Genomic DNA, 12,154 nt, shown 5'->3' on the forward strand with positions numbered 1-12,154 from the left:
CATTTATATAAGGAAATTATTCTACTTTCTGTATTATATCGAAAATTTTTTCGTAAAAAAAGCACAGAGCCATAAAGGAGTCAGGTGTGTTAATCATGAATTCAAGCGAAGATAGAAAAGATGAAGCCATTTTCACGCACTTGCAATCTATTTATGGCTTTGCAGATAGTCGTAAAAGAAGTTCAGATCCTAGTAAACGATTGTGGAAATGGGGACCAAGTGCTATTGACAAGTTTACAAATCACCATCTACGATACTGTGCATTTACAGATACATCTTCATCACCAAACTTCGGATTCGTTTTCATAGTCAAGACATGTGTTCGAGTGTAGGAAATCTTAGGAAAATATCCGAAAGGAATCCTAGCGGGATGAAAATTTCGATACAACCAAGCTTCTTTGTGTTAAATCGAGGAAATTTTTATAGTCTTGTATCGAAGAATAACTGAAATTCCTAAGCAAACATTTACTAAAGAAATGAGTTTTTTTTTTTGAAAGTGACTCCCATTTTTACTCGTGATATTTTTGACGAACTTATTGATTTTGAATGGAAACGTGTGGTTTTATAATCATTCTAACCTACTTTTCACTTTATTTTATTTTTACTTTCTTGGTTTCTATACAAATAAAATGTGTATTATAAAAGGTCAAAGTTCCTCTTTGAGAATGTATCAGATTTCGTGCAGTTAGTAGCATTAATACCAGGAACAACAAATCATCATTGTTATCATTAACGATATTTTATGTTCTCCTCTTCTTTTTCCTTCTCTTTAGCTATTGATAGAGGAAGAAAAAAGAAGAAAGGAAACAAAAGCAATCATACAATTCGATTCAATTTCTGTATTTGGAAATGTCGAAAATCAGGATTAAAACCTCCTAAATTTTTAGTGAGTTGCAAAAATATTTTTAGAATTCTTTTAATAATTTTACTCGGAAGCCTCATTGCAAAACACAATTACAATTCCTTAAGGCGTGATTTTTTTAATATTGAAAATAAAAAATTTGTAAGTAGATAAAAAAAGTATTTTTGAAAATAATTAATTTTCTATTTCTTCCAATAATAATTCTAATTAAAAGTTTATATATGTTACTGTATCACTGACAGAAGAATAAACATTTATTCCACTTCTAACGATTACACGATATTGGAGAATACTAAAACCTATATTTTACATAAAAGGCAAGGAAACGTATATGTACTGTATATACAATATAGGCCTAGAGAGAATTTTTGGATCAGTTTTCTCAAATATCCGATTATTTATGATTTCTCTAGCGATATCTAAATCGCGTTTACCATATTTCAAAAAATAATATATAAACGAAATTTAGAGAAATATTCTCAGAAATTTCCTTCTTTTCGTGAAATTCAAGATACCATTTTCGAATCTTAACATCTTTTAAATTAAATTATATAAAATATACTTCGTTAGTTATTTAATTGACAATTTTAGGAAGTAATTGACGTTAAAATATATAAAATTGTGTTTTTTTTTCATGTAAGACAACGTAATATATTTAACAATAAAATTAATTAAATTATGTTTTAGAATACGTAATCTATCTATTTAAGACTTAAATATTCGATAGTGACGTTATCGTTGTATTTTTCTTCTTTAAAAAAACATGATCTATCTTTCTTAAATCATGGTATTACATTTGAAAAATTCTGTTTTTTACTAATGATCATTTTTATCTCGTTGGATGTTTTGTTATATTTCTTTTGTGTAGATTCTTTCACCTTAATAGATGGTTGGTTTTGTTATCGTTTATATTCACATTTTTGTTTCTTTTTTAAACTTATTCTTCCTTTAAAAATATATTCAAAAACATCAGATATGCAGAATATTCACCCAAGGGTTTAAATTTTATTATCAAAATATTCGAGAGGTTTACAGGAACATTCTCTTGTACAGTACAACTATCCATAAGTAGGTACATTTTCTCATTTATTTCTTATATTTAGTAAAGTTTAATGCGATGTTTCCTTTCTTTGGAATCTTCAAAACAACTTTTTGATTAATTTAAAGTTGCAACGATCTCTGTCTTAGTCATAAAATATATCTTTCATTCCTTTAATGTTTATCTTACTAAGTTAACTTTATATTTTATGTAGGTCTATCTACCGTTTTCTCGATTGTAACTCTCGTATATTTTTTTTTTGTTCTTATTAAAGTATTTTTTAAAGAAATAAAACTTGAAGTTTTGTTCTGAATTCTAGTATCTTGAGAGAGAATTTTTATATTCAAAGAATAGGAACGTCTGAAAGTTAAATAATGTAGAGCATCTTCATCTCTTCATCCAAAAGAATCTTTTCTAAGACTTACGAGACATAATTTTATACTTTATTAATTCTTATAGCATGCACGGCATTCCTTTCTTCGATATCTGAATAATAAGAGGGATTTTTATACTCAATTACTCTAAAGTTAGAGCATGAAAGAAGGATCAAAGTTTCCTGTATTGGATGCTGATTTTTAACGTTATATACTCCCAACAGCAAACAAATTCCTTCTTTAGAAAATCCAATTCGGTTAAGAATGAATCGTGAATGGAATTCGGTAGGCCAACATTTTGAGAAATTTCAGTCGACTAAATTGAAACACTAACCAGATGCATTGGAAGACTATGATTTTAATGGGAGACCGTTGTCTTGGCAACTGCCTGTAACGTCACAGCCGTTATCTGCAGATGTGATGTCCACCGAGCAATGACAGTAAGGATGTAGGAAGATCATATCACAGAATAATTTATTAATAATTTTATAAATGGTAATCAGTAATACGATAAAATATATCAAGGATCGTATTTATCAAAGGTTAATCTTATTTTGGATCGCAAGATTTATTAGTCCAACAATTATAATTGTTATTAACATTATATACAACAATATAATAATGGAATTTTATATATAGACAATATGGAATATTATATTCTCGTTAAATTAATCTATAAACAACAAAAATAACTTTATTTTATTTTATTTTTACTCAATTTATTGCCTATATTTTAACTTAAATGTGTTGAATTTTTAAATAAGAATTTTACTAGTGAAAAATAGCAATAATTTTACATAAGTTTAGTTAAGATAAAACTTGTTTTATATTTTACACGTGATTTAATTTTCATTAAAATCTAACCATTAGTTTCCTAGTCACATAGATCACAAGTAAACAGACATTAAAGAAATTCCGACTCTTCAAATATTTTATAAAACTTTAATTTAAGTTGCTTACAATTATTTTTGCACGTTTAAACTTTAATTTTTTTTAAATATATTTCTTAAGGAAGAAAGTTTAGACATGTATTCGAGTGTTTATTCATATTTTATGTTATTTAATAGCCCTGTTTATGTTACTTCTTACACTTTTACGGTTGTATACTTATATTTAATGTGTTCTGTGACACGATGTAATATTATTGAACGTCTGTAGTCAACTATATATATATATACTAGAGAGGAGTTTATCCGGAAAAGGATGTTGTCCTCTTGTAAGACGAGTTTTTTTCTCTATCGACTGACCCCAAAATCCTTATCTGTGCAGATAATAAAGTGCAGCTATACGTTAGATATCTTTGGCTAATTACACCTAAACGATTATCTCGACACCAAAACTAAACTGGAATTATTTTTAAGCGATTATTTTCTTGTTAATAAAATTCTTTCTGTATAAACAGAGCTTTTGTTATCACTTTTATACGCGTATATATCGTCCTGTATAATACAATATTACAATTAATTATCCATTTATTATGGAGGAGTTAATTGCATTTAGAATTAAACTTTTAGCATAATTAGTTAAGCAATCGTATTAGAAACAANTTTAAATTTATTTTAAGAAATTAATTAATTTGTTTATTTTAAAATTTAGCTCACTAATCATCTTCATAGAAATTGTAAAATAAACATCTTATATACGTACATTCTTACGCTGATTGGTCCTTTATTATATTAAAATTAAGTTAAGACGGCCTTAAAATTGTTTTAACCAATCAACGACAGGAAAAAAATTTTTAAATCTTTCAACGTTGATTTATTTATTGTTCTTAACCAATCGTCGTTCTTCGTGAAAAATTGAATTTGATTACGTTATCTTATCTTTATTTATGTTAATTATAATTTTAAAAAATTCGGGATAAATTAAATTCAAAGTTTATCGAGGATATTCTCGCGTATCTAACGAAATATTTCGAGCAACTTTCCTTTTCAATATCCTGAAAAGGAAAAGAAAAAATGTATAAATATAAAAAAAAACGTATTTTTTACAACAAATCAAACTTGTAACCTAACAAAGAAACTGCAAACGAATTCTCGTGGAGACTTACTTTTATCTCTTTTCGTTTCAGGTTACGGCCATTCTACTCCTGCAACTTTAGGAGGGAAGACATTTTGTATGTTCTACGCCTTGGCAGGAATTCCACTCGGCCTGGTGATGTTCCAGAGCATCGGAGAACGATTAAACACATTCGTGGCCTACTTATTGAAACACGGGAAAAGGTGCCTCAAAATGAAAAACACTGATGTGTCAGAGACTAATTTAATATGTTTAGTTTCAATTCTATCGACAATAGTTATGACTACAGGTGCGGCTGCTTTCTCCACATACGAACATTGGGATTATTTCGATTCGTTTTATTACTGTTTCATCACTCTAACTACCATAGGTTTCGGCGATTACGTAGCATTGCAGAAAGAAAGTGCACTGCAAAGGAAGCCCGAGTACGTTGCCTTCAGCTTAGTTTTCATCCTTTTCGGATTATCCGTAGTTTCCGCAGCAATGAACCTCTTAGTTTTGAGGTTCATGACCATGAACACAGAAGACGAGAGAAGGGATGAGGCGGAGGCTCAATCGGCCGCTCAAGAGGCGGTACGTTTAGAAGGTGACGTTATAACGGCTAATGGTAGCATTATATCGGGACAAGGGCCCGAAACATCCGATAGTGACGATATAACGTCGGTTTGTTCGTGTACGTGTTACAGCCACAGGAGGACGCCTAAATCTAAGTATTCGTTTAGGAAATCACCTACGAAGGCATCGCATCTTTTACCAATGCACATTCTTAGCACTTCGGAAACTCGAGAAGACATATTGAATTCCATACACGCAGATACAACTCTGTTTTTTCAAAGTGATGATCCCAGGCAGAAGCGTGCGTCGATTTGACCTTCTCACTAGGAATAAAGGAGGAATGATATTTCGTGTATTGCCTTACATGGTTCGTGGACCCTTCTAAATCCCTTTACAACTTCATTGTTTAATTTAATTTCATTTTAATCCCTTATTAATTCCTTTCGTTCGCTCTTGTTTATTTACGATCTTCTCAACCGACGTACTCTTACTCTTAAGGAAGAAGTTAGATTAAACATTTTATATCATTTAGGGTCACAAAACGAAGGAATTAGTTTAGGATCATGCTTTAAAATCTTAATATTGAGACTATAATAAAACAAAGGACATTTTTGCCTCTAACAAGAGGAAGTTTTCTATACTAATAACATCATTTAGAATCAAGAGAAGTGCATGAAAGTTTCAGTTCCTTTTTTCTAATCAATGCATTGAAGTGAAAACATAAAATAAGAAAAAATACATTTTTTTGGGCTACGATTTCCACTTATTCCTAATGATATTATATATAAAAATATCACTATTTCGGGTTACTTTTTTATATAAAATAAACATATAATAAAATTAATATCCTCATATAAAAAATGCCCTCAAATTTTAATTTTATTCTATAAATAAACAAAAAAAAAAACATATCGAAACTTTAAAATTTCTAGAGTTTAATTAATAATAATAATAATATTTAAGAAAGTTAATTATCATTATCATCTTAAACGTTGTTAATATCTAAAAAATTAAATTAATTCTTATTTATTTATTTATTTGTTTAATATTTTTGGAATTTTTTAAATTACTCTAAAATTAGAAAAATTAATGCTTTAAATAATATAGAGCTTCTTTCATCTTGCTATAAAATAAATAAATTAAAATCTTTTATCAGACCAATTTTAATTATAAAGTAAAAAAGAAATTTTATGAAAGTGGAAGGAATATCCTTGTTTAAAATTCTTCTTTAACAAATGAATAAAGAGGGAAAAATCATTTTTGTAAATATAAAGGACAAAAAAAAAATAAATTAATATAAAAAAAAAATCCTTTCTAATTTTCAAACTACCTCGATTTAACTTTTCTCTGTCTCATATTTGAAGCTGTAATAATATGTTGTTAAAATACAGATGAAAATTGTAAATAAATAATGATACTATGATAATTATTGTTGCTTGTTTTAATTACGATAATAATTTAGTACGATAATGATAATAGATATTTTAATTATCACGCGATACGGCCGTAAAATCCGAATATTTTTAATGACTCCCGACAAGAAATCTTCTCAGGTGAACAGTAATCATGAGATATTACACCAATCCTTAAACGTAAGAATCAAACGATCAAAATAATTCTTAGGAATTGCATGAACCAAGCATCATTTAGTTATGATGAACTGCTTGCACGCTTTATTTACTATATTTTAATCAATTAAAATCGTTATAACTAATATAAATTTTCTCATAGATTAATTTGATAACTCTAGAAGATATCTAACTTCTAATTATGTTCAATTATTGAGTTACTAATGATAATTCGTTAAATATTAAAAAGTAATAATAATAATAATCGAATGACTTGAGACAAGAAGTCTTAAGATGTGAGCAAAATGCATGAGAAATTACACGAATCTTTACACACAAAATTCAACTGACGTAAATAATTCACAAGGACTATGTGAATAAAATACAATATTATTTAATTATTATGTACTGTACGTCTTAACGCATTACTTGCTGTTGTTTAATAAATATTCTTATATATAGAATATCTCTCGAGATTAATTTGATTATTCTTAATGTAACCAGGGATCAAATAGTTACGTTTGATCATTTAATTTCTAATGATGATTTGCTACACATATAAGAATTTTAAGGAATTATACGAATAAATTATTATAAACTCTATGATGACAACATTACTAGAGATTATGCAATTTTCAGTGAATGTGCAGCACATCAGCATTGTATATTTATCATCAGCATGAACATATTCCTATTTATTATTGTTGTTTTTCTTTGTTTTATTAATAGAATTAGCGGAAATAATTCAAGAAGTTTGCATTTATACTAATAACGTTTTATTTTAGTGAAATGAGAAACATTAAAATAACATACAATCGCCTGCTCTAGTACTCAAATCATAAACTTTATATGACATGCTTCTAGCTACAATAGAGTAATAATAAGTACGTTAAGAAGAGAAGAAATTATGATGGAAAATTCCGTCATAAAAGTAGAATATTTTTTCTATTCGATCCATGCAAAATATTCAGAATAATACCGATTTTATTTATTTATTTTTCATCGTTTAAAGCTACTCTCAAGTACTTAAAATGGTGGAAAATCATTTTTAAACACGAAAAACACAGATAAAATATAATTTTTTTATGTAGAAAATTTCAGAGAAGTTTATTTTTGTATAAAAACTAAGAATTGCTATAAAAAATATATAAAGAAAAAACTTTCTTCGGAGAAAGCTGAGTTATCAGTTATATTGTCAGTCTCGGTTTTGGCAGCAATTTGTAAGATCAAATCTACTGAGAAGAAAGACTCTTACCTTTTAAAATAAATGTATTCTTATGATTATTTTATATGCATTATTTATCATATTTAAATAAACATTACTTTTATATAGGTAACCCCCTAATGGGTAAATGGATAATGGTCAATGACTTACTTTATCTAATTCCCTGTTAGCCATTATCTCGAAGTTATTATCCGGAGAATATCCTGGAGTTATTTGATAAGAAAACACCCAAGGAAAACTATATCGAGCGGAATATTATCACCATTTGTACATAGAAAAATATGGAGTCGGTTTGTATTAGATTAAGCTGGATTTCTAAACCGTAAATCTTCAGATTAACCTTATTTTTAGGCCATTATACGCTTGCTATATATAAACCCGATTTAATAGATATTTTGACAGTAAGGGACGTATATAAGGGATACATTTTGCACTTATGTTTTATCCACTTTATCATTGTAATGACTCTACAGTTAGGAAAATGGCGAAGTAGCGAGGTATCCTCTCCAGTTTTTCAAAAGAAAATAACGTTATTTTTTCAAAATCCAAAAAGCTACTTAGATCCATACATTTTTAGATATAGGGCTTTTATTTTAAAACAGAAATTTATGTGCACAAACATTTCTTTACACGTTAAACATTAACATTACACACATACATACATACATAAGATTAGAACTTCGCGCTACGATGCTACAGTTTAGGGCACTATGCTTTTAAATTTACTATTCCTGGAACGGCCTCTTATATATTATAGCCTAAGGTAGCAGCAAGTCTAAATCCCATCCCATTCACACACATAAAATGATAATTAAGATAAATCCAATTACATGAACGATCATGTAGTAGTTATACGTGAATAATATATTAGAATAACACAGTATTGACATGCTATAACTTGTTACATATTTCAATTATAGAGCCACTTGTTATTTATTAAAGTATTATAAACAAAGATAATATAACATATTAATTTTAATTAGTGGAAATATGTGATCAAAACGGACGAATTTCTCGTGATAATTTGACTACAGATTTAAATCTATTCACATGTAAATATTTACAAGAATTTACTTTAATAATTTACATGATTTATCTCCTTTTTCTTCCTCTATTTAATGTTGAGATTCTTTAGTAATTCTCTTAAGTAGTTATTTATAAGAAATAAATAGTAAGACAAAGTATATTTCCAAGATAAATTAATGTCTTCTTCGGTGTATTAAAGGAAATATCCCGAAGTAATTACTCTTTCTTAATATAAGGACCTTCTACTGAATGTGACAACGTTCTTTATTTTTTGTTACACAAGGAGCCGATAAGAAAAATTAATTATGATTGAATTATCCAATAAAAAGTGATAATATTTAAGAGGAAAAAATAAAAAAAAAGTAATTCGAAAAGGTTTCCGCTTAGTGTAAAGAGTAATACGATTGGTTTAGATATTAACAGTGATGTCATTTCGCTTGGAAGTAGTGATGATGTAATTCTTTTCTTGGAAGGTATGGTACCATTTTCTTTTTATTTATTTTTTTGATGAATCACACCTTAGAAAAGAAAGAAAATGGGAGAAAAAAAGCTAAGTTTTCTTTCATATTTTGAAAGATACGAGACGAAAAATTCCAGAAAAAGTGAAAAATATGATTATGTTATCTCTTAGCGTGACGACAGTCTTTCTTTTATGATAAAATTCAAAAGAAACAATTCTAATAAAATTCGCTGTAGGAAAAAAAAATTAATAATACAAGAAAAAAATTCATGTACTCTCTTTTATAAATACAAAAATACTGGAAAAGAAGCAATTACGATTACAATTCTATCAAAAAATAAATAAATAAATAAAAATAACGCTATTTTAATGTACTTTTTATACTGAAAATAGTCTAGATGATGCGATAAAAGTGTACGTAAAAAAACCAGGAAAATTTTATATATAATACATAAATATTTTTTAAAAAATATTCCAGTCTATATAGGAAAATTCAAGCGCTAACATAACTCCTTTATTATCCTGATAAAGTATTTTCAACATCAAAGTACTTGATGTTTCAAGCGACTGGTCATTGTCATCTAAAGAATCCATTTTTCTAGAAAAGTGTCATCTGTTCCAAAGAGCTATTTCCTAAAATGCAATCTTAAAAATCATCTCCAGAAATAAAAATCTTCAAAAAGAATCCTTCAATTCATTTCATAAAGAAAGAAAGGAAAAAAAAAATAATAAAGAAATTAATTACCGTAACGGCAATAAATAAATACAACTATAGTTTACTTTTCTGCCACCGACGGCGCTTTTCGTTATTTAAAACTACGATCACGTGATTACTTAAATGGTCGTTAAATTTAAAAAAATAATGAAAGAAATTAACAAAATATGCAATAAAAATTTCTTAATATATAAATTACGGTAATTTTAATAAGTATAATTACACTTAATAATAATTTTTTAATTGTTTAAAATTTTAAGTATATTTTAAAGAGGCAAATAATTTATCTCGTATTACGTCATTAATGACATCAACAAAATTCGAATTTATGAAAGAAAGAAAGAAGAAAAATATTTAATAAATATATAAAATATAACTTACTTAACTCTACTCAAAGCTCGTTTATTTTAAGAAGCTTTTAAATGCTTCCTTTCATTTACAAATTTAATATATAAATATATATGTATATATATATTTTTATACATATCAATAGATGGCGTTACAAACGTTTATTTAAAAATATCGGTAGAGATATTTTCGTAATTTAAAAATTTATCAATAATATTTTAAAATTAAATGCATTTTGAATGAAAATATTAACTTTTTACGTGATATTATTTAATTTTATAAGCTTTTTAAATATTTTAGATTACTTTTTTAATAATTAAATTTAAAAAAAAAACTACTTTTTTTTCTGTTTAAAGAATTTACAATATAATAATTCTATATAAAAATATGTGATTTTTTATCTAAACAAATAACATATTTTTCATTCCTTGTTCTATTAAAAAACAAAACAACAAAAAAAGTAAACAATATCACCAAAAGAATTCTCTTTTCTTTTATTTTTATTTTTCTTTCTCTTGGAAAGTTATCAACATTCTTAAAATATTTTTCGTATATTTTTTATTTATTGATTATTATTCACACTTTATTTACTATATTTTAAAATTTAAAATTTTTAATCTCGTTCCTATTTTGAATTTGAATCCATTAATATTTTACTTTTATAACGGCGAGTAACTGGGTTCGAGCTTTAGTTTGTACGTAACTATGGCAACAAATATTAACGATTAATGTTGCCAATTCGTAACATTAGTAAGTTTAATAAGCTAAATAAATCCAATTAAATAATAATTCAGAAATTTGGACCGAGAACAATAAATTTGAATATATTTTTATAAATTGAATAATAATTCATAATAATTATATAATTTAATTCATTAAAAATAATAAATGTAAATAGATGACGTATGAAGTTTTCTTATTAAGATTCCTTACTTTTATATACAAGATTTGAATAAGTTTACGTGTAAAAATAAAGAATAAAGCGTGTTAAATCTTATAAAATGCATTTAGATTTTCATACAACTTATTGAAGATCATTAAATAGGATTTTTATCCTTCAAGATGGTAAATTTTAAGAGAAGTTTACTTTACGTGCTTCTCGTGTGTATAAGAATAGGTAGATTTGACTAAAAGTAACTCCTACTAGACTTTTCTTATGAACGTTTTTATCTCTTCTAGAAGAAGTAATTTTACATTTTTACACTATTATCAGTTAAAAGAATGATTATTTTAAAATATAAATTAAAAACATAACTTGTATCGAATTAAATTTGGCGAAAACAAAATAATGCCGGATTAACTTATGAACACAATATCCATTTTTGGTTTCGCTTCTAGCTTCTTTTTCCTTTATCTCAACGGAGTAAAGCGCTAAATTCCAAATTGATTATATCAAAAGAGAACACCAAAGCGAAACTTAAACTTTGTTTATTAATCCAGAATCGTAATTAATTTATATAAACGTGTTTCAGAGTTTGCCCCGTTAAAATGAGCGTAAAAATTAACAGTAAACTCATCGAGGATTTTCTTCTTCCTGCACTTTTTAATAAACAATACGGAAAAGATGTCGAATGGACTAACAGAAATGATGGAAAATTTCGAATTAAGTGGCCAAGAATTACTCAAAGGACTAAATTAACAGATAAATCTTTTAAGTTATTTATGGTAAGATTTTTTTAATGTAAATATTTAAATATAAATTATAAAATTAAGTAATTTTGTATTTCATTTAATCAATTAAAAATTACTTATTAAGATATTATTTTTACAGGATTCAAAAGTTAAATTTCTATTATATTTAGAGATTTATTTCTAGAAAATTTGAAAAGAAAAAAATATTCATTTATTTTATAATAAAATAACTTACTAAGTTTTTGTTATATATACACATTTATGATTGTAAAATTTAAAAAAAATTAAAGGATTTTATAATATAAACATTTTTAATTTTATTATTTTTACA

General features: G+C 26.4%; 2 protein-coding genes across 2 annotated transcripts in view; both read left to right on the forward strand.

The window, feature by feature from the left end:
- Positions 1–5,696, forward strand: part of LOC111630354 (two pore potassium channel protein sup-9-like) — a 40,457-nt gene extending 34,761 nt beyond the window's left edge. Inside the window, exon 2 of the mRNA XM_023374443.1 lies at positions 4,347–5,696. Within this exon, the coding sequence (XP_023230211.1) occupies positions 4,347–5,164 (818 nt within the window). The 3' untranslated portion in view covers positions 5,165–5,696. The remainder of the gene's footprint in view (positions 1–4,346) is intronic.
- Positions 5,697–11,670: 5,974 nt separating this feature from the next.
- The window catches only part of LOC111630344, a 1,539-nt gene continuing 1,055 nt past the window's right edge, over positions 11,671–12,154 (forward strand). The window contains exon 1 of the mRNA XM_023374436.1: positions 11,671–11,856. Coding sequence (XP_023230204.1) covers positions 11,680–11,856 — 177 coding nt within the window. The 5' untranslated portion in view covers positions 11,671–11,679. The remainder of the gene's footprint in view (positions 11,857–12,154) is intronic.

This window comes from Centruroides sculpturatus, unplaced genomic scaffold (genome assembly GCF_000671375.1).
Source record: "Centruroides sculpturatus isolate CEXI.00-Female unplaced genomic scaffold, Cexi_2.0 scaffold680, whole genome shotgun sequence".
In the NCBI taxonomy this organism is placed as follows: Eukaryota; Metazoa; Arthropoda; class Arachnida; order Scorpiones; family Buthidae; genus Centruroides; species Centruroides sculpturatus.